Below are 26,359 nucleotides of genomic sequence, written 5' to 3' on the forward strand. Positions count from 1 at the left end.
GCTGAATTCTGCCTCCATCACCCTCTCCAAAAAGCTCTGGAGGAGGCCACAGTTGGTGTATGTGTTGTAAGTCCAGGGGTCAGTTTCCAGGCCCCATTTGTCTGTCTCTAGCAGCCTTTGGTCCTCTCGATCTCTCCTCCTGCTTGCTGGCTTTTGGGATATGCCACTCCCCTGGTTTTCCCTTTGCCTGCTCCTTCTCTGACTCCTTGGCCTACTGATCCTCCGTTATCTGAGCTTTATCCTCAGAGGGCTGCAGAGCTGGGTCCTGAGACGTCTCTTTACCCAGGGCGCTTCCCAACCCACAGCCCCAAGGACCTTCTCAATACCAGCTGGCATTCCCACTCAGACGTCCCCTGTGTGCTCCAGGCCTGCATTTGTGTCAAAGCAGTGTCTACCTTGACATTTGCTTGCTGGGAAAGATTGAAGGTGGGAGGAGAAGGGGATGACAGAGGATGAGATAGTTGGATGGCATCACCGACTCAATGGACATGAGTTTGAGTAGGCAACTGGAGTTGGTGATGGACAGGGCCTGGTGTGCTGCAGTCCATGGGGTTGCAAAGAGACAGACACGACTGAGTGACTGAACTGAACTGAACTGTCTACCCACCACTGTCACCAGGACATCTCATTGGTTTCTCAAATTCAACTTGGTCAAAACCAAAGTTTTGTTTTTTCTTCCCGAACTGGTCTTCCTCATGGATCCCCCATCTCAGAACACAGCATCATCCTCTGTCTGGATGTTTGAGCCAGAAATGGGGACTTTGTCCTCGACACCTCCCTCTCCTTCCTCCCTTCGTCCATGTCCAGTTTATCACCAAAGTCTGCCAACTTTGTTCTCCAAATACCCCTGACTTTGTCCCCCTCTCTCCATTCCCACTGTCACCTCCACCAACACCTGTCACCTGGATGACGACAGACTTCTAAACAGCTTCCTGATAATCTGTCTTCTATGCCACAGCCAACATGCTCAGTCTTTCAAAATTTGCAAAACTTCACATCTGATCATGCTGGCTTGCTGCTTAACACTTCAAGCAGCCTCCTTTGGCTCTGAGAATAAAGTCCCAACTCTCGGTGGACCTTTCTGGAAACATCTCACTTCCCTTGCCCTCCAGGCCTCCCAGCTGTATTGGTTCTTTCATTTCATTGAACACCAAGCTCCTTTCTGCCACAGGACATTTGCATGTTCTCTGTCCTCAATGTTGTCCAATACAGTAGCCACTAGCAACATACGTCGAGTGAGCACTTGAAACATGGCCAGCACAACTGAAGAATGGAATTGTTAATGTACGTTCATTTCAATTAGCTAAATTAAAAAATTTTCAATGTATTCAATTCAGCTATCAGAAAATATTAATCTACTCTTTAAACAACTTGGGTATGTGGTTGGTGAATCTACTGTTTAAACATTTTTTATTTCGGCTGCGTTGGGTCTTCGCTGCTGTCACAGGCTCTCTACAGCTGCAGTGCTCAGGCTTCTCATTGAGGTGGCTTCTCTTGTGTGGAGCACAGGCTCTAGGCTGTGAGGGCTTCAGGAGTTGCAGTGCATGGGCTCAGTTGCCCCATGGCATGTGGGATCTTCCTGGAGCAGGGGTTGAAACCATATCCCCTGCTTTGGCAGGCAGATTCTCAACCACTGGACCACCAGGGAAGTCCTGAATCTACTCTTTAATTTGAATTTTTATTCAATCTAAATACATATCAGGTATTTCTGGTGAAAATTTAGTGTCTGAATTGATATGCTGTAAAGGATAAATGTATACATAGAATGTTGAAGACAGTTTAAAAAAAGAACGTAAAAGAGCTCACTAATAATTTTTTTATATTGATTACATGTTAAAAAGACAACAGCTTGCATACATTTGGTTAAATACAAGATAAAATGAACTGCACCTATTTCTTTTTACTCTTTAAATGTGGCTACTAGAAAAGTATTAAATTAGATAAGTGGCTCACATTGTATTTCTGTTAGACAGCACTGGTCTAAACACCATTCCTTGCCTTTGTGTTAACTCCTATTCATCCTTCAGAGCTTAGCTCAAATGTCACCTCCTGTGAAAAACTTCCCTGAGATAGCTTTTATTTTTAGTTTTATTTACTTTCATAGCTGTGTGTCTTTCAGTGGTTGTCTGCCTTTAACTACACCCATCTATAATTACACATTTATTGGAAGGATTACTTGATTCACGCCTGTCCCCCCACCAACCCCTAAGCTCCACGAGAGCAAGGCCCCTGTCTGGCTCCCCACTGGAAACCAAACATCCTTCCAGAGCTTGGCGACCAGATGGCTGCCAGTGGACACTTCAGAATGACAAGAAAGGTTTCCATCCACTCTTCTGCCATCTACCCCACCACTGGGGTCCCGTGGTCCCCAGCCATCTCAGGGTCCTGGACACTCCCTCTCCCTAAAGTGCCATGAAAACCCTTCGGTATATAGATTCTACCTCTCCCAGATGGGAAGTCTTCCTTTAGAGATGACCAGGATCCTTCCTGCTGCAAGCTGGCCAAGACCTCTATTCTATCCTTTGAGGGAATGAGAGCAGTGCCTCTCAGGCTTGAATGTACATGCCAGACACTTGGAAACTTGTTGAAATGCAGGCTCTGGTTCATCGGGTCTGGGATGGGACCTGTAAATTCTCATTTCTAACAATCTGCTTGCTTATAACGTTGATGCTGGCCCACAGGCCACCCTCTGAGTAACAAAGATGCAGAGAATCTGGTTACCGCCCCGCATATCCACCCCCTCCAATTGTCCTCCTGCTCCAGACCCTCTGTGGAGGAGGCCAGCAGGGGTCTCTTAAAATTCAGCCCTGTCTCTTCCTGCTCTCCTACGTACTCCACCAAACCCTGTACCCTGAAAAGAAGCAGAGTACCTGTGGCTACTGTTGTCAGTTGGTTTTCATTTTTAATTTGAAATAAACCTTTAAGCAGTTTTCAGAGTCAGGAAAGCCCTGATATGAATGTGTAACAGTACTCTCCAAGGATAAAGCCACACAGCTGGAGATGCTGAACAGTCCTCAAGCTTTGGCTGCTGTCTGCCACGCAGGCTGGTCCTATGAACTCCTCCAGAATGTTCCACTCTGCAGAGTCTGGGCTTGGACGCTGGTCAACATTCTCTCTGATGCATCCACTGGTTGCATCACAAACCAAGTGTGTGCCTCTTGGCTCTCTGAGGGGCAGAGACGACCCCTCTGCCTCCCCGCCCACACAGTGATGTCTGAGGGACAGAAGTGTCTTCCAGTAGCCTTGATGTGTGTGTGTGCATGCACGCATGCATGCACACATGTTTGCACATATGTCAGTTACCTGTTTGGACATGGGGTCTGTGTGCATGTGTCTGTGTGTTCCTGTATGTGTGGAGAGGGTGTGTACGCATTGCCCCCAGTGCTCAAGTTCAGTAAAGCTCTCATCACACAGAGCAGCACTGGACTCCTTCTGCATGGACCGGGAGGCTGAATAGGGTCCCTAGGTGGGCCCCGCGGAGGTGACCGGCCCCACTGTCCCTTGCTGTTGCTGCTGCTGGCCCCTGCGTCTCCGATAGCCGGTGCCCGCCTCCTTGCTCTCCTTGCGGCTGGGGTTCCTGTTGGCGTTCTCCCGCCGGCCCTGGCCGCCCTTCCTCCTCTTCTGCCCTGGAACCCCAACAGCAGGAAGAGTCAACAAAGGGCGTCCTGACACAGCAGGAGGCCCTGGCGTGGCCAAGAGGGGGAGGAGGAATGTGGTCAGGAAGCTGGGCAGGGGGGGTGGGGAGGAGGCCCAGAGGTGGTCGGGGTGCCCTCCAGGCCTCCTGGGACCAGCAGCCACTGCACAGCGCTCTGCAACGTGGATACTGAGAGGGGGTCCCCTGAGCCTTTTCACTCTCCACCTGAGCCAAACCTCCTCACTGTTTCCTCAGACCTTGGATCCCAGGGGCCCGAGGGCATCTCCCAGCCGGTCACTGCAGCTCTGCAGACAGGCAGGACGGCTCCCCACGCCTCCATCCCACACCACTGCCACATCATTGCCGCCTGAGGGCTGTGTGACCTTGGCCAAATCACTGCCCCTCTCTGGGCCTTCGCACCCCGCTTCCAAGCTCCCCTTCTAAGGGCCCATCCAGTGCCAACATCCCCTGAATCAGAAGCAGTGGGGAGGGCTAGGACCACGGAAGCTTCCCGCCACCCCACGCAGCTGCGTGCATCACTGTCTGCCTGACACGGGTTTGCACAGCATGGGGTCCTGAGTTGAGGATGCCCCATCTGGCCCTGGCCCGAGCCCTCTTCTGGGTCACAGGTAGGAAACAGAGGCGATCACACCTCCCGAAGCTGTGCTGACCCCTGAGCCCCGGGCCGCAGCTCACCCTCGGGGCAGGGCGTCCTCCGCACTGTGCACCTCCGCGTCTCCTTGGTGTCCGAGCAGGCGGCGTGGTCGCCCCCCGGGGCGTGGAGCACCCTCCGCGTCCGCTCCTCCAAGCCCCTCCGGAAGCCACAGAGCTTCTTCTTCTTGGAGCAAGGCCCCCACAGAGACCACTCACTCATTTCACATTGTGCTGGCGGGAGGGGAGGGAAGCGAGGGGAGGAAGGGGTCACGGCTCCTCACCAGGTGCGCCCCGGGGAGCCTCTCCCAGCTGGTCTCGGCCTCAGCCCCAGGCCAGAGGCATCCTTAAAGTCCAGAGAGCGTAAAAGTCCCCAGAGAAACTCAGGGGGTGGTCGTCCTCAGCGTTCTCTGCACGGAGCCCCGCCCACGCGCTCCGTGGGGACCCGCCCCTTCTCCGCGGACCCTGTGGCTTACCTGGGCTGCTGCACTCCATGGTGCCGTCCGCAGGCGCAGAGCCCTCGGGACAGGCGGGGTAGCAGCGGCCTTTGTGCAGGTACAAGCTCTCCTGACACTTGGTGCAGAAGTTATGGCTGAAGCAGGCCTCGCAGTGCTCAATCTTGCATTCTGAGGGGAGGGCCAGACCGGGGGTGGGGGTTGGGGATCTGTCTCAGCCCAGGACGGACCCCTCCCCTCATCCCCGTGCCCACCTACCCACACAGGGCAGGACAGTGGCGTGGAGCTGCCACTACCGCGGTGGAGTCTTGGGAGGGAGAGAAATGAAAGCAAGGGGCGGGGAGAGAGGAGGCCAAAACAGCCCCTCCTGAGGGCTGGCTGGGACTCTCCCCACCCACCACCTGCCCAACCCAGCACCACCGACCCCCCAGGCCCGGGAACCCAAGGGGAGAGCCAGAAGAGCTGGATTCAGAGCACAGGAGATTGGTGGGGCGAGAGGAGGGTCCCAGCATCTCCAGGGCACCCCAAGGACCACCTAATCAGAGCTAACTGAGGGATACAATGACACCCTGAGAGTGGCTGTGTGGTCTCTTCTTCCCCTACTGCTGGGCATCCACAGCACCCCAAAGCCTGGTTCTCCTCCTGCCCAGGGAAGCAAGAATCTGCCTGGAGGATGGGGAGCCATCCCAGGGCAAATTCCTCTGCCTCTGCAAGGTCGAGTTCCAGGAACCACCTTGGTCAGACTCCCGGGTCCCTCTCTGATGCCCTCCTGCCAGCTCTCCCTCCTGCGAGGAGGTGGGGGGAGAGGGTGGCTGGGCTAGGCTGGAAGCCAGAGGGGTCTTTCACAATCTCTCCCTTCCCGGACTGTGGGCGGAGCTGACTTCCTCCCAGTCCCCGCCCCTGAAGTCCGGGCTGCCAATTTCCCAGGAGCAGGCATAGCGAAGAGTGCCCTACCCAGATCCCCGAGGACCGAGAGGGCAGTCCTGGGGTCCCACCTCCACCCTCATAAGCTCCCCACCCCACCCCACCCTCCTCTGTGCCTCCTGGCCTCTGAGTCCTGGGTTTGGTGGCAGGCAAAACACAAACAAAAATAAGAAGAGCCTCTCCATTTGTTTTGTGCCAGACACTGAGGGCTGACATATGCCTCTCACAACAATCCTGGGGGTAAAAATGAACACCCACATTTAGAAGATGAGGTTTGGAGAGGCTGTGACTTGCCCAAGGTCACAAAATGAATAAACAACAGAGTTGGGATTTAGAACCTAAGTCAGCTGAACTCCCCTCAGGCATATCCCTGGGACCTTGATGTTATCAGCTATGAAAAGGGTCATCACTTAGGTCTGTCTCCCTCCCAAGGTGCTTGTGTGGCTGAACAGATGGAAGGCCTGGAAATGCATGCTAAACTCCAAGGCTCTGAACAAAATGGCATTGTTTACGGGAGAGGTTTCGCCCCGTGGCCCCCAGCTGAGAGGGAGGTGTGACAGCACGTGCTTCGGAGCTTGTTAAACTAGCTGGTGTGAGAGAGCTGAGCAGAGTGAGATGGGGGTGGGGAGGATGGGGAGAGAAGGCTGACCAGGGCTTGCATTTCCCCCCAGTCAGTGGAGCCAGCTGTGATTTTTTTTTAGGTTATATGTCTCAGAAGCGTCTTTCTGGCTGCAGGGCAGAGGGAGGGTCAAAGGGAACAAGATGAGGGTTGAGGGACAGATGGAGGTTATTGCAATGGTCCAGGAGAGAGGGGATGGGAACCTGGATAAGACAACAGCAGTGAGGATGGAAAGGAGCTGGAGGAGGCACAATTTGGTTACTGAATGGCTAAGGTGGAGGCATAGATGAGAGGCTGGCTCTTAGGGCTGTGCCTTGGGTGATGGGTTGGGACACTGAGAGTTACCTGTGGGAACACAAGTCAGTGCAGGTCTAGAGGGAGGAGATGCAGCTACAGTATGGGCTGGAAATGTGGGTGGGATGTCTGGGGAGATGTCTGGCCAGGAGTTGGATATTGGAATCAGGAACTACCCCCCTCAATATCTCCTTCACTCCTCTTGCAGCCCATCAACAGTTCAAAGCGCCCCTGCCCCATATCCAGAGTTTCCAGCACCCTTCCCCAGCCCTGCCCACACTCACTGATGCACTTGTTCATGTCAGGGTTGCGGGCATCAAAGTATCCAGGTGGGCAGGACGGCAAGCAGACGCCCACTTGGCGGATGTCGTTCCTCTCCAGCAGGATGAACAGCTTGGGCGAGCACTTGAGGCAGCCGTTGACCTCCGAGCAGAGCTCACAGCCTTTGGCACAGGCCTGGCTTCCCTCGGTGCTGACTGCAAGGATGGAGCAAGGGTGAGAGGCAGCTGTGGGAGAGGCCTCCGTCTTTCCCAGGCTCCCACAAGGATGGAAAGTGAGTAGACAGGAATTTCAGCCTACAGAACGAATGTGCTTCTCAGAAAGTGCAGGCCACGCTGGCAGCTCTCTGCAAGGCTCCTTTATAAACCTTCCCAGCATCTGCTTTCACGGGAACTAGCACAGCAAGAGCTGCAATCCACCCTAAATGCCCCCTTAGCTCCAGGGGCAGTGCAGGCTCACCCCTCAGACTTGCTCCACCATCCTCAGAGAAGGTGCTGAAGCCTGGAATTTACACAGCCCTGAGAAAATTTTAAGGACAAGAGGGATAATGAGAAAAAGGCCACCGACCCAGAGACAGGAAGACAACTGGAATAATCTATGTCTAGAACAGTGTTCTCAACCAGAGAAGAGTCTGCTCCTCAGGGGAGCAGACTTTTTGGCAAAGTCTGGAGGCATTTTGATGATCACGCTGGGGAGGGGGTTACTAGTGGCCTCTGGGGGACAGAGGCCAGGGATGCTGCTAAACATCCTACAATGTGTGGGGCAGCCCCCACAACAGCAATCTGGTCCAAGGTGTCAGAGGTGCTGAGGTTGGAACCGTCCTTTGAGCCAGTGAGGTCCCCAACCCCAGGGATGAGTTTCAGACCTACAATCTCATTTCCTCCTTGACTTGTTCAACCAACACTCACCTGGCCCTGCCCAGGTGCCACAGCAGTGCAAGTGCTAGGGACATGGAAGCAAAGACCCCTGGCTATCCTGAACTGATCTCTCCAGGGTACAGACAGTGCCTGCAAACAGGCACATGCTGGAAGCCGTGAAGATCAAGAGAATCCAGAAAGAAGGAAGGGGTCACAGACGAGGAGCCATTTGGGTCAACTCTTCAAGAATGAATAATGATTTTTCCATTGGGAAGTAGAGACTAGGGCCCTGTAGGGGCAAGACCACAGAGGTGTAAATTGACCTGAAGGAAATTGAGGAATATTGGGAATACAGGAGAGGTGGGGAGGGGAGTGGTGGAAGATAACTAGTCCTATCTTTAAGCACCTTTTATGTCATGACGATGGACTTGAATTCTATCTTGCAGCATTTTCCAAAGAATATTCCTTGGAACAGGATTCCCCTAAATGTTCATAGGAAGATGTGGAGAAAAGGCATTGCATTAGATATATCTGAGAATATATCTGAGAACCACCGTGTCCAACAAGTCTAAACCAGATTTTCTACTCCAGGGCTTTTTGCAGCCTTTGTGGATCCTGTGGAGAAGGGAATGGCAACTCACTCCAGTATTCTTGCCCGGAGAATCCCATGGACAGAGGACACTGCCTGGCTATGGTCCATGGGATCACAAAGAGTCGAACACGACTGGGAGTGATTAACGTTTCATTTTGTTTCATAATGCTTCGGTGACTTTAAGTAACTTTCTAAGAGGCAGACAGCGTGAGCTGCACTTCCAAGACATTTTGGCCACAGAACCCTGTTTCACAATGTTTTAGGGGGACCTTTCTCAGGACTCATGAAAGGTCAGCAAGTTTTAAGCAGAAGCAAGGTCCGGTCTGATTTACAGGTTGGGAAACATCCTCTGCAGCCTGGGGAGAGACCAGAGACTGGAGGACCATTTGGGAGGAAGCTGGCCGAATCATCCAGGTGAGAAAGATGAGAGAGTCTTAAAGTTTTGTTCAGTGGAGATGGAGAGAAAATGATTTGAGAGATACTCAGGAAATACAATCAGTATGGCCATTGTGACCAATCAGAGGCTGGGGTACTTCCCAGGGTTCTGGCTTAGGGATGGGTGGGACCAGTCATTAAAAGAGGAACAAAGTAGTCAGGAGCTGTATACAGGCTGGAGGCAGAGAGCCAGGGGAATCAGAGCAGAGGTCGCAGAAGATCGTGCAGCAATGGAGGACCCATGGCTTAGACTTCGCTGGTTGGACCTGAAGCCAAATGCCTGGCCTGTGACCCTGGGTGAAACTCTGCATCCTGTGGGCCTCCCTTCCCACCACCTGAAAAGGGAGATGAGGATGCTTGCTCTGGAGGGCTGTGGGGGAGATCTCTGGCTCCAGGAATGATCCCTGATTTCAGAACAGGAGAATGAGTAAGAGAGAGGTGAGCAGAGGAGAAAGGGGGGAGAGCAAACACAATAATGATCAACAACAGCAGCAAAATCTGAATCGTAACCGCCACAGCTTACTCCGAAGGGCTGAGCACTTACTCGCTGGCAGGCAGGGCTCTCAGCGCTTGACAAGTATTACCTCATTTGATCCTTAAAACCCATGAAGTGGGTGATACTACTCTTTTTTTCCCTCTCTTTTTCACAGATGAAGAAATAAGAGAGGTTGAATTACTTGAACAAGGCTTCACAGCCAGTATGTGTTCCAGGCAGTGAGGAAAAAGTTTATGAAAACCAGGGGTGACACGGAAACTGGAGGTACGACCAGACTCATTCTTCAAACAGAGAACTTATTTATATAGAGTTAATGTTACCACTTAGCCAACCAACAAATTTAAAACTCAATATCACTCTTGTTGGTCGGGTCATTGTAAGAGGAAAGGACTCCAAATGTGGTCTCAGAGTTATGAGGGAGCCCGCTTGGGAGTGGTTTTCTACTTTGGGCTGTTATTCAGCTATGTTCCACATGAATAAGTCACTGTAGATTTTAGGTACCACTTCCACTCCAAAGATTTTAAGTTGTCTATGACTCAAGGTTTTTATTCAATTCATGGCTGAAATGAAGGTTCCCTCTAGGTTTTTGGCTTGCCCTGATGCTAGGAAAGATTGAAGGCCGGAGGAGAAGGGGACGACAGAGAATGAGATGGTTGGATGGCATCTCCGACTCAATGGACATGGGTTTGAGCAAACTCCGGGAGATGGTGAAGGACAGGGAGGCCTGGCGTGCTGCGGTCCACGGGGTCACAGAGTCAACCACAAATGAGAAACTGAACAACAAGAAGAACCAGAGTCACCCAGGTGTCCCATTTGTAGGTGAAGGAAACGGTAACCCACTCCAGTATTCTTGCCTGGAGAATCCCATGGATGGAGAAGCCTGGTAGGCCACAGTCCACGGGGTCGCAAAGAGTTGGACACGACTGAGTGACTGAACAGAACAGATGGTTACGTAAGCACTCACCTGGAGCCAGACATCCTGGAATGTGAAGTCAAGTGGGCCTTAGAAAGCATCACTATGAACAAAGCTAGTGGAGGTGATAGAATTCCAGTTGAGCTATTTCAAATCCTGAAAGATGATGCTGTGAAAGTGCTGCACTCAATATGCCAGCAAACTTGGAAAACTCAGCAGTGGCCACAGGACTGGAAAAGGTCAGTCTCCATTCCAATCCCAAAGAAAGTGAATGCCAAAGAATGCTCAAACTACCGCACAATTGCACTCATCTCACATGCTAGTAAAGTCATGCTCAAAATTCTCCAAGCCAGGCTTCAGCAGTATGTGAACCGTGAACTCCCAGATGTTCAAGCAGGTTTTAGAAAAGGCAGAGGCACCAGAGATCAAATTGCCAACATCCGCTGGATCATGGAGAAAGCAAGAGAGTTCCAGAAAAACATCTATTTCTGCTTCATTGACTATGCCAAAGCCTTTGACTGTGTGGATCACAATAGACTGTGGAACATTCTGAAAGAGATGGGAATCCCAGACCACCTGACCTGCCTCTTGAGAAACCTGTATGCAGGTCAGGAAGCAACAGTTAGAACTGGACATGGAACCACAGACTGGTTCCAACTAGGAAAAGGACTACGTCAAGGTTGTATATTGTCACCTTGCTTATTTAACTTATATGCAGAGTACATCATGAGGAACGCTGGGCTGGAAGAAGCACAAGCTGGAATCAAGATTGCCGGGAGAAATATCAATAACCTCAGATATGCAGATGACACCACCCTTACGGCGGAAAGTAAAGAGGAACTCAAAAGCCTCTTGATGAAAGTGAAAGAGGAGAGTGAAAAGGTTGGCTTGAAGCTCAACATTCAGAAAACGAAGATCATGGCATCTGGTCCCATCACTTCATGGGAAATAGATGGGGAAACAGTGGAAACAGTGTCAGACTTTATTTTTTGGGCTCCAAAATCACTACAGATGCTGATTGCAGCCGTGAAATTAAAAGACGCTTACTCCTTGGAAGGAAAGTTATGACCAACCTAGATAGCATATTAAAAAGCAGAGACATTACTTTGCCAACCAAGGTCCGTCTAGTCAAGGCTATGGTTTTTCCAGTGGTCATGTATGGATGTGAGAGTTGGACTGGGAAGAAAGCTGATCGCCGAAGAATTGATGCTTTTGAACTGTGGTGCTGGAGAAGATTCTTGAGAGTCCCTTGGACTGCAAGGAGATCCAACCAGTCCATTCTAAAGGAGATCAATCCTGGGTGTTCATTGGAAGGACTGATGCTAAAGCTGAAACTCCAATACTTTGGCCACCTCATGCGAAGAGTTGACTCACTGGAAAAGACTCTGATGCTGGGAGGGTTTGCAGGCGGGAGGAGAAGGGGACGACAGAGAATGAGATGGCTGGATGGCATCACCAGCTCAATGGACATGAGTTTGAGTGAACTCCAGGAGTTGGTGATGGACAGGGAGGCCTGGCGTGCTGTGATTCATGGGGTTGCAAAGAGTCGGACACGACTGAGCGACTGAACTGAACTGAACTGATGGTTATATTCCCATAACTCATATATTCCTTCCTTCTCACTTTAGTGAAGGGCACATTTGTAAAGGGCCTTCTTAGAATCCTGCTGTCTGCCTCCCACTCAACCGACAACAAATCTCTGTGTGCATTTCCCTGCAGAGGCCTCAATGACATGTAAGAGAGAAAGTGCAGCCCATGGGGCATGTGAAATTAATTCAGCATGGCTGGTGCATGGAGTGAGTGGAGAGGAAAGCAGGGGGCACAGGAAGAAAGGCCTTGCGCCTATAAAAAAATGAGTACAGACATTATTCCAAAGGCCACAAAGAGTCCTGGGGGGTTTAAAACAGGAGACATGGCCAGGGTTCTATATTAGAAAGATCCCTCTGTAGTGTGGAGAATGCAGTATACAAATGGCAAACCTGGAGGGGGACTTCCAGGTTCCAAGAGATGGAGCTGAACCAGGAGGATGGAAAGGTGGAAAGACGCAGGTAAGAGATTCAGACGGTAGAATCAGGGAGACTAGGTGATGGGCTGGACATGGGGGCGAGGGCTGGGGAAAGCGCAGGTCGAGGATGATGCCCAGATGTTGGCTTGGGTGATGGGACAGCCACTGGCCCTTCACCAAGAGAGGGCCCACAGGAGGAGGAGCAGATTCGAGTGGAGGAAGTGATGAGTTGGGTTGAGTTTGTGGTTCTTGTGGCACGCCCCTGGGAAGGTGCCTTGTAGGCAGCAGAACCTGTGGGTCTGGAACTCAAGAGAAACATTTTGGCTGGAGACTGACACATGGAGTCCTTCATAGGAAACAGTCCTCAAAGGCCTGGAGGTCTACGAGATGGCTAGGGAAGTGGGAGCAGACAGTGAGGAGGGGTATTAGCCACTGAAGAGAAGGACAGAAGAAGAAGCATCAGCTAAGAGATCGAGCAGGAGCGCCCAGACAGGTAGGGACACTCACGTGTTGCATTATGGAAGTCGACAGAAGGGGACACTCAAAGGAGGAGAGGGGAGCCCAATGCCAGGTGCTGCTGAGATGTCATGTAAGGACCCAGCCACAGACAGGCTGCTGGCATCCCTGCTTGAGGTGGAGAGTGGAGGTCAGTGGTTAAGGAGTAAAGGAAGGTGAAGATGGAGCACCATCTCATTTAAGAGGCAGGCTGTGGGAAGGGGGAGAGAACTCAGGGATCCAAGCTGGGAGCTGTCATTGGGGATTAAATCTATGGGAGGGGAAAGCATCCTGGGGAAGAAGGGGACCAAGAGCTGAGGCCTGGGCAATACTCGCATTCAACACACAAGCAGAGGAAGGGCCTGGAAAGAAGCTGAGAAGGAATTGTTGGGGAGATAGGAGGACATTGCCGGGGTAGATGGAAACCGAGTGGAAGAGGGTGAGATCTTCAGGGACCAGGGCTGCCAGGAGACCACGGCTGGGGCCTCTGGGGAAACCTATGACACAGGCACTAAGAGGAAGGGCGTTGCTGGTGGAGTGGTGGGAGGCAGGCCAAACCGCAGGGGGCCGAACGGTCAGTGGAGGGCATGGAGGTGAGGGATAAAGTGAGGAGAAGGCCAGAGAGCTCAGAAAGAGACGGAGACGCGAGGCCAGCTGGGAGCGGGGACTGTGAACACAAGACAGGCAGGGAGTGACGGAGTGAAGACCCTAGGAGACGAGAGGGCCAAGACACAGGGCTCAGCCAGCAAGACCAGCCCTGAGGCGTGAGACTGGGGTCAGGGACGGGGACTAGAAGCTGAGCTCCGTGAGGTTTGGGGGTTCAGGCAGGAGAAGGGGTGCTTCTCCTGAGCGAGGAGGAGAGGGGCTCCAGGATGGGCGGGGGCAGTTCACTGAGGACAGGGACACTTATCCAGGGGGATGGGAATCAAAGAGTGTTCTCAGCTTAGCAAGGCAAAAAGATGAGCAGTGAGGGGATGGAGAGCCAGAGGGCAGGGGGCTGTGTGCGCTGGGAGAGAGGGGGTGTCCAAGGAGATGCTGGGTGTGGGCAGAGGTTACGTAATGATTCAAAGGGAGAAACCGAGGCGCGTTCATTCCACAGACGTTCACTGCACACCCAACATGTGTCCAGAACTGCTAGGAGCTGGGGACGTGGAGGAACAGCAACAGATGCCCACCTAGGGCTGGCTGCACAGTTTGGGGAATGGAGGAACACTGGAGGACACGCCCTTACCAAGCAGGCTCGGTGAAGAGTGTGTGCAGACCAGAGAAACAGCCTGGGCAAAAGCTCTGAGGCCCCAACCATCCTAGTGCATCCACGAAATGGAAAATAGAGCTTTATTCTAACTGGCAAGGAAAGGACCTCAGAAGGACATGGTGGGTTCACAATTTGAAACACTCCCTCTGGCTTCTGTGCCTATGATGGGAAGGGGCTTGCCTTACAGGGCCGGAGCCTGGCTGAGTTTGGGTGGGCTCAATGATGGGGAGGGTGCTCAAAGAGCTCATGGGGCCTCCTTCCAACTTCTTCACAAAACTCGCTCATTAAAGTTCTGCTCTTCCTACCCCCACCATACTCTCCACTCCTCACTACCCCACCCTGCCCCCTGCCTCCTAAGCACGCTGTGGAGCCCACGGCACTGAGCCAGGAAGTCAAGACTGTGTCTGCTCCATTCCCTGCTGTTTCTTGCCTCCTTCATCCTTGTGCAAACCCCTTTCAAGCTGATTTTTCTGTAATCAGGCATTGCCCCAGGGTGACTCAGGCCTGCCCCTTGACGAGTAGCTTCTGGCCACAGTGCCTCTTCTCTAGGGACTTGTTCCAAGTCCCCAAATTTCTCATCTTGGGATCTTTCCAAAACTCAAATTCATAGTGTCATGCCCCTGCCTGTTGGTGGTTGGTGGTTTAATCGCTAAGTCATGTCCAGCTCTTTGCAAGCCCATGGACTGTAGCCTGCCAGGCTCCTCTCGCCATGGGATTCTCCAGGCAAGAATACTAGAGTGGGTTGTCATTTCCTACTCCAGGGGATCTTCCTGACCCAGGGATCAAACCCGGGTCTCCTGAATTGCAGGCAGATTCTTTACCAACTGAGCTATGAGGGAAGCCCACAACCCATCAATAGCTCCCTATCTGCTGTAGAATTAAGACTCAGCTCTTCCACCTGGCCTAAAAACTTCCATGAGCGGATCCCACCCATTTCATCTCTTAACACTACCTCTAAGCAATAGGGAATTATTTTTATTTCTCTGAATACATCCTACTACTTCACATCTCTGTGTCTTGCTCAAGTTGGTCCTTCTGTCGGAAACACCCTCTGCCTCCTCCTAAGCCTAACTCTTTCAAGCCTCAGAACTAAAGTCACCTCCTCCAGGAAGTCTCCCTTGATCTTGCCTCCTGGTAAAATCTAGATAGAGAGTATTTCTGTGTGTTCCCTGCCCCCAGTACTTGAATCCATCACAGTAGACACTGCCTTGTATCATTATTATCAGCTAATATGTCTTTTTCTCCCACTGGAAAGAGCTTTTGGAGAGTGGAGCCTGCCTTGTTTCTAAATGGGAGCCCAGAAAGGGGTGAGGGTCCACGAAAGGAGGACTCTCCCCAAATGTAGGGCTGAGGATGTGGCAAGTGAGACAGAGGCTCAGGGAAGGGGCTATATGAACAGAGCTTACTGTTCGATAAAGTATGGGGAGTGGGACAGGAAGAGTGGTTGGGGGGCTGGGTGAGGATCAACGGCAGGGGAGGGGAAGCCTCCATGACACAGAGGAGCGCTGACCTTGGTTTAGGGGTAGTATCTAGCCTTGGAGGAATTAGTTTCCTTGAGAGACCCCTGAGTTAAGTGGGTGGAGGTGAAGTGAAGTCAGGGATGACAGGACCCAGGGCCTCACTGAGCAGGCAGAGGCCACATGCTCTCCATTCCTGGTGCCCTGGTGCTCTGGGCACATCCTCCTGGGAAGACTGGCATTTTTCAACTTAACTGTGAGCTAAGTTTCCCTGCACCTTTTTCTCACCTGAGTCCAAATAGCCTTTAACTAGTCTGTTGGTCTTCCACCTCAAGCTCCCTCCCCTCATGCCCCACTACAGCTGGATCAAGCACTACTCTCCTGATTCAAACCTCGAAGGGGGTGTCCTCATTACCCGCAGCTCAAGTCAGGGTCAAGGGCAAACTCCCAGCCTGGCAGGTAGAGCTCCACCCTCTGACCTCTGCCCATTTCTGCAGCATCACCCCCAGCACTCCCTCAGCTCCTGGCAGCTTTCTTTGCTCTATCCTCATAGGTGCTCGGCTTTTTGTTTTAAGAGCACAGCCCTTCTTTTCTGTTGAAAAGAGCCTCCATGTATAAAGCAGAAGGAGTAGAGCAGTTCCAGTGAAAACCCCAGGGCTCCCGAGAACTGCACCCAGAAACCACTTCTCGAGCTCCCTCCCCAGCTCCACCCCATTTCCTGCACAGTCTGCGCCTCATCCTAGCTCCTCACCTTTGGACATGCTGGTCCCCTGCCTGGGTTCCCCCTCCCCTTCCCCCCCCCACTCCTGGCCTGCAGATCACCTGTGCTGCGCTGTGTTTAGTCACTCAGTTGTGTCCGACTCTTTGCAACCCCATGGACTGTAGCCCGCTAGGCTCCTCTGTCCATGGGATTCTCCAGGCAAGAATGCTGGAGTGGGTTGGCATGCCCTCCCTCAGGGGATTGTCCCAAACCAGGGATCAAACCCAGGTCTCCCACATTGCAGGCGGATTCCTTACTATCTCGTCTTTAAAATTACATCTCAAGACTCACTCTTGGGGCTCCCAAAGCCCTCTTGGTTCCCCTCGGCATTCCCTACACTAGGTTGAAAGTGTCTCCTTCCCATCACCTGTGGGTGCTTCAAGATTCATCTCTGCACCCAGGACCAGGGTCTGTGGGTTTGAAACGGACGCATGAGGAAGGGCCCAAGACATATACATGACTACATACAAAACGCATAACTACTGAGAACCTACCTTATACCACAGAGAAGTCTACCAGTGCTCTGTGGTGACCCAGAGGGGAAGGAAGTCTAAGAAGGAGGGGATGTGTGTATTCGTATAACCGATTCACTTTGCTGTGTAGCAGAGGCTAACACAACATTGTAAAGCAGCTGTACTCCAATAGAAATTAATGAAGAGAGGAGTGACTGAGGCTTCAGCCAAGGAAGAAGGGCTCTGCAGACCCTCTTCTGGGCAGGGGTGAAGGCTTCAGATGGAGGACGGGGCAGTAAGAAGGAGCAAAAAAAGGGGAGTCCAGAGAAAGGCAAATGTCATATGATATCGCTTATATGTGGAAGCTAAAGACATGGTCTCTCGCATCTGCGCCGCCGGAGCAGGCGTCTCTCGCGTCTGCGAGATTGCCGGGAGAAATATCAATAACCTCAGATATGCAGATGACACCACCCTTATGGCAGAAAGTGAAGAGGACCTAAAAAGCCTCTTGATGAAAGTGAAAGAGAGTGAAAAGTTTGGCTTGAAGCTCAACATTCAGAAAACAAAGATAATGGCATCTGGTCCCATCACTTCATGGGAAATAGATGGGGAAACAGTGGAAACAGTGGCTGACTTTATTTTTTTGGGATCCAAAATCACTGCAGATGCTGATTGCAGCCATGAAATTAAAAGACGCTTACTCCTTGGAAGGAAAGTTATGACCAACCTAGACAGCATATTAAAAAGCAGAGACATTACTTTGCCAACCAAGGTCCGTCTAGTCAAGGCTATGGTTTTTCCCGTGGTCATGTATGGATGTGAGAGTTGGACTGTGAAGAAAGCTGAGTGCCGAAAAATTGATGCTTTTGAACTGTGGTGCTGGAGAAGACTCTTGAGAATCCCTTGGACTGCAAGGAGATCCAACCAGTCCATTCTAAAGGAGATCGATCCTGGGTGTTCATTGGAAGGACTGATGCTAAAGCTGGAACTCTAATACTTTGGCCACCTCATGCGAAGAGTTGACTCACTGGAAAAGACTCTGATGCTGGGAGGGATTGGGGGCGGGAGGAGACGGGGATGACAGAGAATGAGATGGCTGGATGGCATCACCGACTCGATGGAGGTGGATTTGAGTGAACTCCGGGAGTTGGTGATGGACAGGGAGGCCTGGGGTGCTGTGATTCATGGGGTCACAAAGAGTCGGTCACGACTGAGCGACTGAACTGAACTGAAAGACATGGTACAAACGAACTTATTTACAAAACAGAAATGGATTCGCAGATGTAGGAAACAAACTTATGGCTCCCAAGAGGGACAGTGGGGAGAGGGATAAATTGGGCGACTGACATATACACACTACTATATATAGCATAGATAACTAATGATGGCCTACTCTATAGCACAGGGGACTCCACTCAGTGCCGTGGTGACCTATATGGGAAGAGAGTCTGGAAGAGAGTGATCTACGTACACATGTGGTTGGTGCCTTTTGCTGTGCAGCGGAAGGTTACAGCGTTGTAGACCAACTATGCCCCAACAAAAGTTAATTTAAAGAAAAGGGAGGAAAGTCAGGACTCAGTGAAGGAATGCAGGTTTCATGGGGAGTGGGGGTGGGCAGGACTCAGTAAAAAGGCCCAGGAATCAGATGGGGGAAGGGTCTCGGTAAGGGGGGGCACTCAGCGTGAGGCCTGGTGAGAGCAAGTGGGAGCCCCATGATGGCAGCAAGTCCAGGTGGGAAGGGGGCAGGAGAGGGCCAGTGAGGGTGAGTGGAGAGAGGGCTCGGGATGGGGAGGGGTCCTTGTGAGAGGGACGGGGTGGGGAACGCGCTGCCAGGGTTCAGGACTCACAGCTGCACGTCCCACCTCCTGCAGGGACACCATCAGTCACAGCCGAGACCATATACTTCTGGACTCAAAACTGGTGTGTGGCTCTAGATCAGAGCTCTGTCGGGTGGCTTCTGGTGGTCCCACCAGCATGCGGTCACAGGATGACAGAGAGGACAGACCTGAGGCTCGTGTACAGCAAGCCTGCCTCTGCCCCCAGGCTGCCCACTACCCTTGAATGTGGTGGGGGCCAGAGCAGCCACACACATTGTGTGCATCCTTTCATCCCTCCCCTAACTCCCCTGGAAACTCTGGGGCAAAATGGCCCACACGTTGTCTATACAACAATGACATGCATCTAAAAAAGAGTGGATATATGTCCATGTATAACTGATTCACTTTGCTGTACCCCTGAAACTAACCAACATTGTAAATCAACTATATTCCAATAAAAATTGTTTTAAATGACATGCATCCCAGCCATACAGAGCTTCATATTTCACAAACATTTCACAGTATGTCTATCTATGATCTCATGTAACCCTCCCTGTATTCCTGTATAATCGCACTTACAGTTTTATGGTTACAATTTAATGAGTATTGCCTAGCAATGTCTAGGTTCCCAAGAGGGTTGCCAAGAGGGACAGTGGGGAGAGGGATAAATTGGGAGATTGGGACTGACATATACATACTACTATGTATAGCATAGATAATTAATAAAGACCTACTCTATAGCAGAGGGAAGTCTGCTCAGTGCTGTGGTGACCTGTATGGGAACAGAATCTGGAAGAGAGTGATCTATGTATACATGTGGTTGGTACACTTTGCTGTGCAGCGGAAGCTTACAGCATTGTAGATCAACTATACTCCAATAAAAATTAATTTAAAGAAAAGGGAGAAGAGTCACCTCTCTCTGAGCCTCTGTCCATTTTGGACCCTCGTTGCACCCTGAGTCTTACCCACATCTCTTCTTGTCCTTACATCTCACCATTAAGGATGTCTGTCGCTCATACCACTTGGGCTACGTGCTACCAAAGCTGTGGGATGTGGCTGTATCAAAAGTGGAAACATCAGAATGATTGCATTTGATTGGCTGCTGCTGGGACCGGCCCATTCTGATGGCCAGGCCAGTACTTTTTTTTTTTCCTAAGTACAAAAGATGAACCCAGGTCTCCTGACCCTCTGGTGTAGGTGAGTGTGTGGCTCAGCAGCGGAAGTGTGACCATTAGTGCTTATCACATGATGGTGAGTGGCCTTTCTCGTTTTCTCTCTCCTCTCGGAAATAGAGGAGACTGATTATAAATCGCTAAACCGCATCTGGCCGCTGGAGACCAAAATACTGGCCGCAACAGATGAGAAGGGAGGAAAATCAAGGCCTCGGTGCTGATTAAACCTAACCGTCTCTAATTGTTTGTTAAGCCAGGGATTTTCAGCTTCACCAGTTTTCTGAGCTTCTCTCTGGGTTGGATTCTGCCCTTGGCCACTCCCGTGGGGACCCAACAGAGCTCCATTGCCTTTCAACCCTTCCTGGTGGGCCTTGGTCTGAAGGCCTCAGAAGTGAAGCAAGAGGTGGTGGGGCTAGACTTGAGAGGAGCTGCCCGTCTGGGGGCATGACGTCTCTTCCGGGGGATGCTGAGAGACAGACTGACTTGGGTCGGGCCTCCACCACATACCCTGGGGCCACTCCCATGACACGATGGCATGTCCTGAACCTCCGTCCCTGAAGGCATCAAGGGAAGGATAGGGGGTCTGCTCTCAGGATGGCCTAGAATATGATCCTGGGAGAGATGGCGAGAACGGTGAGGATAGGTAAATACTCCATCAGGCTCTGTTTTCAGGAAGCCTGGGCTCACGGGAACCAGGAGGGCTGGGTTCCAACACTGACTGTGTGTCTTTTAGACTGTCGTCTCTTCCCTTTTCTTAGCTTCAGTTTTCCTATTTGTACAATGATGGGTTTTTTTTTTTTAAGGCTGTGAGAACCCTTTTCTTCCAAAGACACCTTATGTGGAATCTTCCTGAGAGCAAGGAAGAGTGAAGCTGTTCTGGTTTGAAGGGTGGTGGGCCAGCCTTCTGCCCACTGCCTCCCCATCACCCCTCAGTGCAGCTTCCTGAATCCCACTGGGCAGGGTTAAAAACCACAGTGGTGGACAGTCCCGAGAACACTCTGCTCCACTGTCCCTTCCCCATGACCTGGGCAGGGAAACCTGTTGCCCACTGCCTGTCTGTGTGGGTTTCCTGGTCCCCAAGGAGTTGAGGGCTGTATTTCAGAGCATTAAATGAAAGGAACCTGAACTCCTCTGTGAAGGGGGGACACTGAGCACCCCAGGGGGACCGGGCTGGGAAGCATCTCCATGGATACCACACAAAGCTGGTGTGATATCAAAGGGCATAATCCACCAACTGGATCCTCACAGGAGAGGGGTTAATCTAGAAAACAGCATCTACAAAGGGGAAAACAGACAAAGTGAGTCATCCACAGGATGGGTAACCTCAGTAAATTAATCCACAAATGGGATCATCAACTGAGCGACATACAAGCTGTAACAGACAAAGCAGAAACCTGCAACGGCCATCACAGAATGAAACGGCCGAAGCTCGCAGTCCCCAGACGGTGCCCGCCCCACCACCACTCCCAGGGCCCCCGTGGCCCAGCCCCGTCCAGTACTCACTCCGCCTCTGTCTCTTCCCCTTCACCCCCCGGCTGCCAGCGGCCAAATGCATCCAGCTCAGAACCAGGGCCACCACGCACAGTCCAAGCCGCATAGTCACTCGCCAGCTCCAGGCCCCTGCTACAGGGGGTGGTCTCTGCGGGGGTGGACGGCGCAGGGCTCTTGCTAACGCCTCCGGGGCTGGGTCAGCAGCAGGATGTCCAAGCCTGGGCTGTATCCCAAATCTGCCCTGTAGTCCAAATCCACCATAATCTCAGCTGGGGACAGAGAGGGTGTGGGGAGCCTACTTCTCCATCAGCCCATAAAGAGATCCAGAGAGCTTTCCTCAAAGGCACCTCGGGGTGTCACATGGGGAGAACTCTTTGTCACTTCAGCCAGGATACCTCCAAAAACCAACCTGTTGGGGGAGGAGAGAGAAGGGTTAACTCTGGGGTACCACTGGGCCCCCCAATCTGGGCCTCGTGCCCTCTCATGTGGTACACTACCCAGGAGACAACTCAGAATGTTTGAACATTACAAGTTACCCACCTGACACCCCAGTAGAAGAGACTGGCTCCTTTTCCTATCTTGCAAAAGTCCCTGACATGGGATGGGAGTTGGCTACCCAAGTAGTTGGAATATGGTGGACACTCAAATCAAACTTGTGGATCACTAGAAAGCGGCTGCCTGGCTTCCACCCTGCCCAAAGGGAACCAGCTCTATCTGGAAGTCCTTCATTAGGTCTAGCCTACAGACTTCATGCTGCAGTAATAACATGACTTTTAATGAGCAGCTCTCTCTGTCCTTCGGCAAGTGACCCCTCAACCTTCTCTCCCCGGTGCTGAGTCACCCCTGTGCCTTTCACCTGTCTGGAGCTAGAGCAGTGGCCCCCGACAAGCTGGCAGACCTGGTGTGGCCCTCTGGGCTTGGCGGGAGAAAAGGAAGTAAGGCTTCCCCCAGCCACAGAAACTCTGACACAGCAGGCCCGGCGGGCCTGGCCTTTGTGAGAGGATAAAAGAGGCAGCGATGCCCGCCCTGGCCAGAGACACAGAGAATGGGGATAATCCCCCAGCCCAGCGAGAGCCAGGTCTCTGGACCCGCCGGCCCGGGTGATGGGGGCAGGGGGAACCGGTCCCTCCCCAGTGAAATGTGTCTGGGAAGTTGGAGCCCAACCTGGGAGTCAAGAGATGAAAGCCCCCTTCCCACTCACAGCTCGCTTCACACTTTCACAACGAGGCCTGCACACGCGCTGGCCCACACGCTTGCTACACAAGCACCCGTACTCAGGCAGGGATGGGAGGAAACAGCAAGTCTTCAGGAAGCTTTGGAGACACCAGGGAAGCATCGCTCTACCACTGGCTGGTTAAGATGCCTTTGAAAGAATCCCTTAGCCTCTCCGTTTCCCCATCTATGAAATGGGGATAAATACGCCTACTTCACAGGTTTGCTCTGAGAGCTGTGTGCGTTTCAGCCTAACTAATGAGAAAGTTGAAACGCTTGAGTGAAAGTGCCCCTCCCAGCCCCGTCCCAGTCTCCCCCCTTCGCCTCCAGGGAGGCCCCAGGGGAGCCCACCTGCAAGGGAGATAAATCATTATCCCACGAGGGAGTTCAGCAACCCCTCCTCGCTCTCTCCCACTGGCTTTGAAGGCCAGACACACTCAAGTGGTTAAGCTGCCTGTGAGAAGTGTTTACACGAGTCTGATGGATCCCACCTGGAGCCATGGCCGGAGCCTGTGGAGATGCCCCCAGCCACCCCCAAGTGCCCTGTCAGCTGCCAGCCCCCACCTGCCCCTCCAGTACTCCCTGCATGACCTGCCAGAACCTTCCCATCTTCCCCAGCCCCCACCACACTCTTCCATCACCCACAGATTACAGACGTCCGGCCGAGTGTATCAAACTGGGTTCTTCAGCCCCCAGTCCCAGAGGCTGGCCGTTGGCCACGATGATTAAGGGCATAAACTTCAGAGTCAGGCTGCCTGGCTTTGCATGTTGCCTCTGCTACTTATTAGCTGTTACCTTATCCTAGTTGCTTAGCTGGTTTGAGCCTCAGTTTCTTTATCTGCAGGAGAGTGGTGGTTGTTTTTTTAGCTTAAATGAGTTAATATATGAAACTGCTTAGAATGGTGCCTGGCACACTAGGATTCACTAAATGTTGCAATTTCTTCGACCAAGACTATATTTTGTGTCTACATTCCAATGGTCATCTGAAAAGCAATAAGACAGTTTTCATACCATCTGGATACCAATCGTAACACTGAGCACTATGATGCAATTTCCATATTTGCATTTATCTTTATGGTTGATTGCCTTGGCCCCAGGGATCGCTCAAAGTGATACGGTTAACCTCTAATGCTGGCCTTTCTCACATTAAGGTCTGAGGACCCCTGGCAGATACATTCTCGGGGTGCCCTGAGTCTTTCCACCTGACAAACACTGAAGAAGACCACATCGGACAAAGCTGGTGTTAAATCCTGGGTCTGTGAGGCTTTGGTCTCACTGTATGCCTGGGGTCCTGGGGCAGAACAGATCTCTGCATCTCTGCACTCCATGAGCCTGCAGGGCAAGGCGCCTAGCACTTCCGAGTCAGTCCAGTTCATTCGGTTCAGTCGCTCAGTCATGTCCGACTCTTCCATGGACTGCAGCAGGCCAGGCTTCAGGGCTCAGCAAAGGCTAGCACCCTTCCTCCCCTACCCTCTACTTCCCTCTGAATCCCCCCTCAGTCCTCCCCGGTCTTAGCTTTCAGTCCGGCCCCTGTCAGGCTCACCCAACCCTTGCCAGGGAGGATCTTCAGACCCACTCCCACCTGTATCCCCACTGATCTCAGCAGGGAAGCGGGGAGGAGGCTCCAGATCTGAATTCCACTGGAAAAGTGGCTCTGGCCTTCCTCGACCATAGTGGAATGGGATGAGTTTCAATACAGAATCAACCCTCCAAAGGAGCTGTGTTCACTCTGTCAGGGATACAAGCAACACATGGGAAGGACGCAGAGTGTGGAGGGGTGAACTGGAAGACAAATGCCCTAGCTAAAGGGAGCATTTGCTATTCCATTCCAGCTGATGGTTGACGGGCCCAAAGACTGGCTCCACATTACTAGATCTTTTTTTTTTTTTTTAAAGTTGAAAACTCTGAATTGCATGTGATGTCTGATTTTAAAAGCAGGACAGGTCTCAGACTAGAAACATCACAGTAGCAAGCCTCAGAAGATCCCAGGTCTCTGACTCCACTTCCCTCCAGAGAAGAGGTTCCCACCCTTTTCCTCCCCCACCCATATACGTGCAGCAGTACACACATAGATGCCCGCAGTAGGGCCACGGCTGAAGAGAGGGGAGAGGAGCTGATGACTTTCTTTCAAGCAGCCTGCCTCATTTCTATTGGTTCCTCTGGCTGATTTCCTTTGCCCCCTGGGTTTCAAGGCACAGGCAGGTTCTTTTGGGAGGCCCATCACTCTACACCGGCAGAGCCAGCAATGGGAACTGCTGGCAGTGATCACAGTCTCAGGCATCCGTGGGGTGAGGAAGGACACTTTGTCTCTGCCAGCGTTGGGGTGAGGGATCCACATTCATGGCATGCCTGCACCACCTGCCACAGGAGGTTCTCATTGACTCCTCACCACAATGCTGGAGGAAAGTAGTTATTCCCACTTTACGGGCAGGGAGAGGTTAGGGTCTCGGGGTGACAAACACGGTCAGTGAGCTGCTCAGGGTTTGCTGCTCAGGACGGGGACTCCGCAGGGCAGAGCAAGAGGTAGGGAGCTGAGAGGTGTAGGGCACGACCCAGCTTGAGGAAGGAGTGGGAGGCAGGGGCAGCGCTGGGGCCAGGGAGAGAGGCCGGCCTACTAGGTGGTCCAGGGGGGAGGACACACTGGGGAGGGGGACACAGCCGAGGGGTGGGGCGCAGGGCGGAGACTCAACGCCCCCAGAAGTTTGCAGTAGCTTTCACCTTCTTCCCTCCAACACTATTTGGATAAATTGGTACTCGGTCCGAGGCCGGATACAGACCCAAAAATGTAAACCATTTCGATAATTTCTCATTAGCTTTCCCCGGACCAGCTACGCGTGGAGAGGGCTGGCCGGCGGGGACAGAAGAATTGCTGGGCTGGGGGCGGGACCAAGTACCAGTCCGCCTGACCTGTCGGGATTCGTGTGTCCGCCAGAGCCAGGCCAGGTGTGGGGGTCGACCGAACCCCCGCCCCACAACACGGAGAGGCACCGGGGAAAGGTTCCTTCACGTCCCTCCATCACGACTCTGAGCGCTCAGAGTCTTCCTCCCTATCATCTAGAGAGGTCCAGCAGGTGCAGGGGGAGGGGAGGTGGACATGAAGTCCCCCGACTGACATCCCCACCCTGGCCCCAAATCCAAGAGAACTCTCCAAGTCTGAGAGGCGGGCTTCACAAGAAAACCCTTGCCCCAAGTGCGCGACCTGGCCCTCCTAGGAGCCCTGGGTTCACACACAGCGGCCACCTCTCCCCAGCCAAGCAAGACGGCCCCTCGGCGCCCGAACCCTCGGGACAGTGACCCGCGCCGCCTCGCAGCTCCCCGAGGGGCGCAGCACACATCGTCTGCCACGTCGGACCCGGGCCCGGGCTGCGGCACTGGGGGTTATGGGGATGGTAACCGGGAGCCGTGGGATTCGGGGGAATCCAAGAGCTTCTGCTTCGGGGGCTTGGGGAGGGGGGCGGTGGAGAATAGGTCTGGTGGATTTGGGGAATTCGGAACTCCGAGCGAGGACGATCGCAGGGGGTTGCGGCGTTGAGGGCAAACCGGTGGCGGCATCGCCGGGAGACTGCCTACAGGCTTGAGGGATGCTAAGGGTGGGGGCGGCAGGGCTTGCAGAAGGGGCCCCAAAAGGTGCCCTCTTCCGCCCTCGCGGATTCGAGAGCAGTCAGAAGTGCCCTGCCCCTCGCGGTCTCCCCCCACCCAGGCACTCATCTCGGCCAAGCCCCGACGAGAGGGCCCGCGGAGCCCCAGGCCCCAGGGGAAGGGGGCGCTAAGGAGGAGGACGCGGCAGCTCCCGGGGGGACTCACCTCCGCGCTGCCAGCCGCGGCGGGGGCAGGCCCGGGAGGGGTGAGGGCGCGGCCGGCTCACCCGCCCGCCGCGGAACTGTCCTGGGCGCCCAGCGCGCCCGCGCTCCGCCCGCCGGTTTCCAAGTTGCTCAATCTGCGGGCGGCTCACGCCCTCCGGGGCCAGCGCCCCACCCGGCGCATCGGTCCTCCGGGGCAGCCCGGCTCGGCCCTTCTCTCCACAGTCCCCACTCGGGCGATCCGCGCCGGGCTCTCCGCTGCGCTTCGGCTCCGCCGGCGCTCCCAGCCGGGAG

General features: G+C 53.0%; 1 protein-coding gene across 1 annotated transcript; it reads right to left on the minus strand.

Moving 5' to 3' along the window:
• Window positions 1–1,802: 1,802 nt before the first annotated feature.
• RSPO1 (R-spondin 1) lies at window positions 1,803–26,359 on the minus strand. The gene is made up of 6 exons (XM_055403625.2): window positions 26,070–26,359; window positions 21,066–21,462; window positions 6,862–7,053; window positions 4,762–4,911; window positions 4,331–4,519; window positions 1,803–3,626 (listed from the first exon to the last, which is right to left on the minus strand). The coding sequence occupies exons 2-6, from the start codon at window positions 21,157–21,159 to the stop codon at window positions 3,463–3,465; spliced, it is 789 nt and encodes a 262-aa protein (XP_055259600.1). The 5' UTR covers window positions 21,160–21,462; window positions 26,070–26,359; the 3' UTR covers window positions 1,803–3,462.

This window comes from Moschus berezovskii, chromosome 4, assembly GCF_049115385.1.
Source record: "Moschus berezovskii isolate FMDL1 chromosome 4, NW_MosBer_1.0, whole genome shotgun sequence".
Lineage (NCBI taxonomy): Eukaryota > Metazoa > Chordata > Mammalia > Artiodactyla > Moschidae > Moschus > Moschus berezovskii.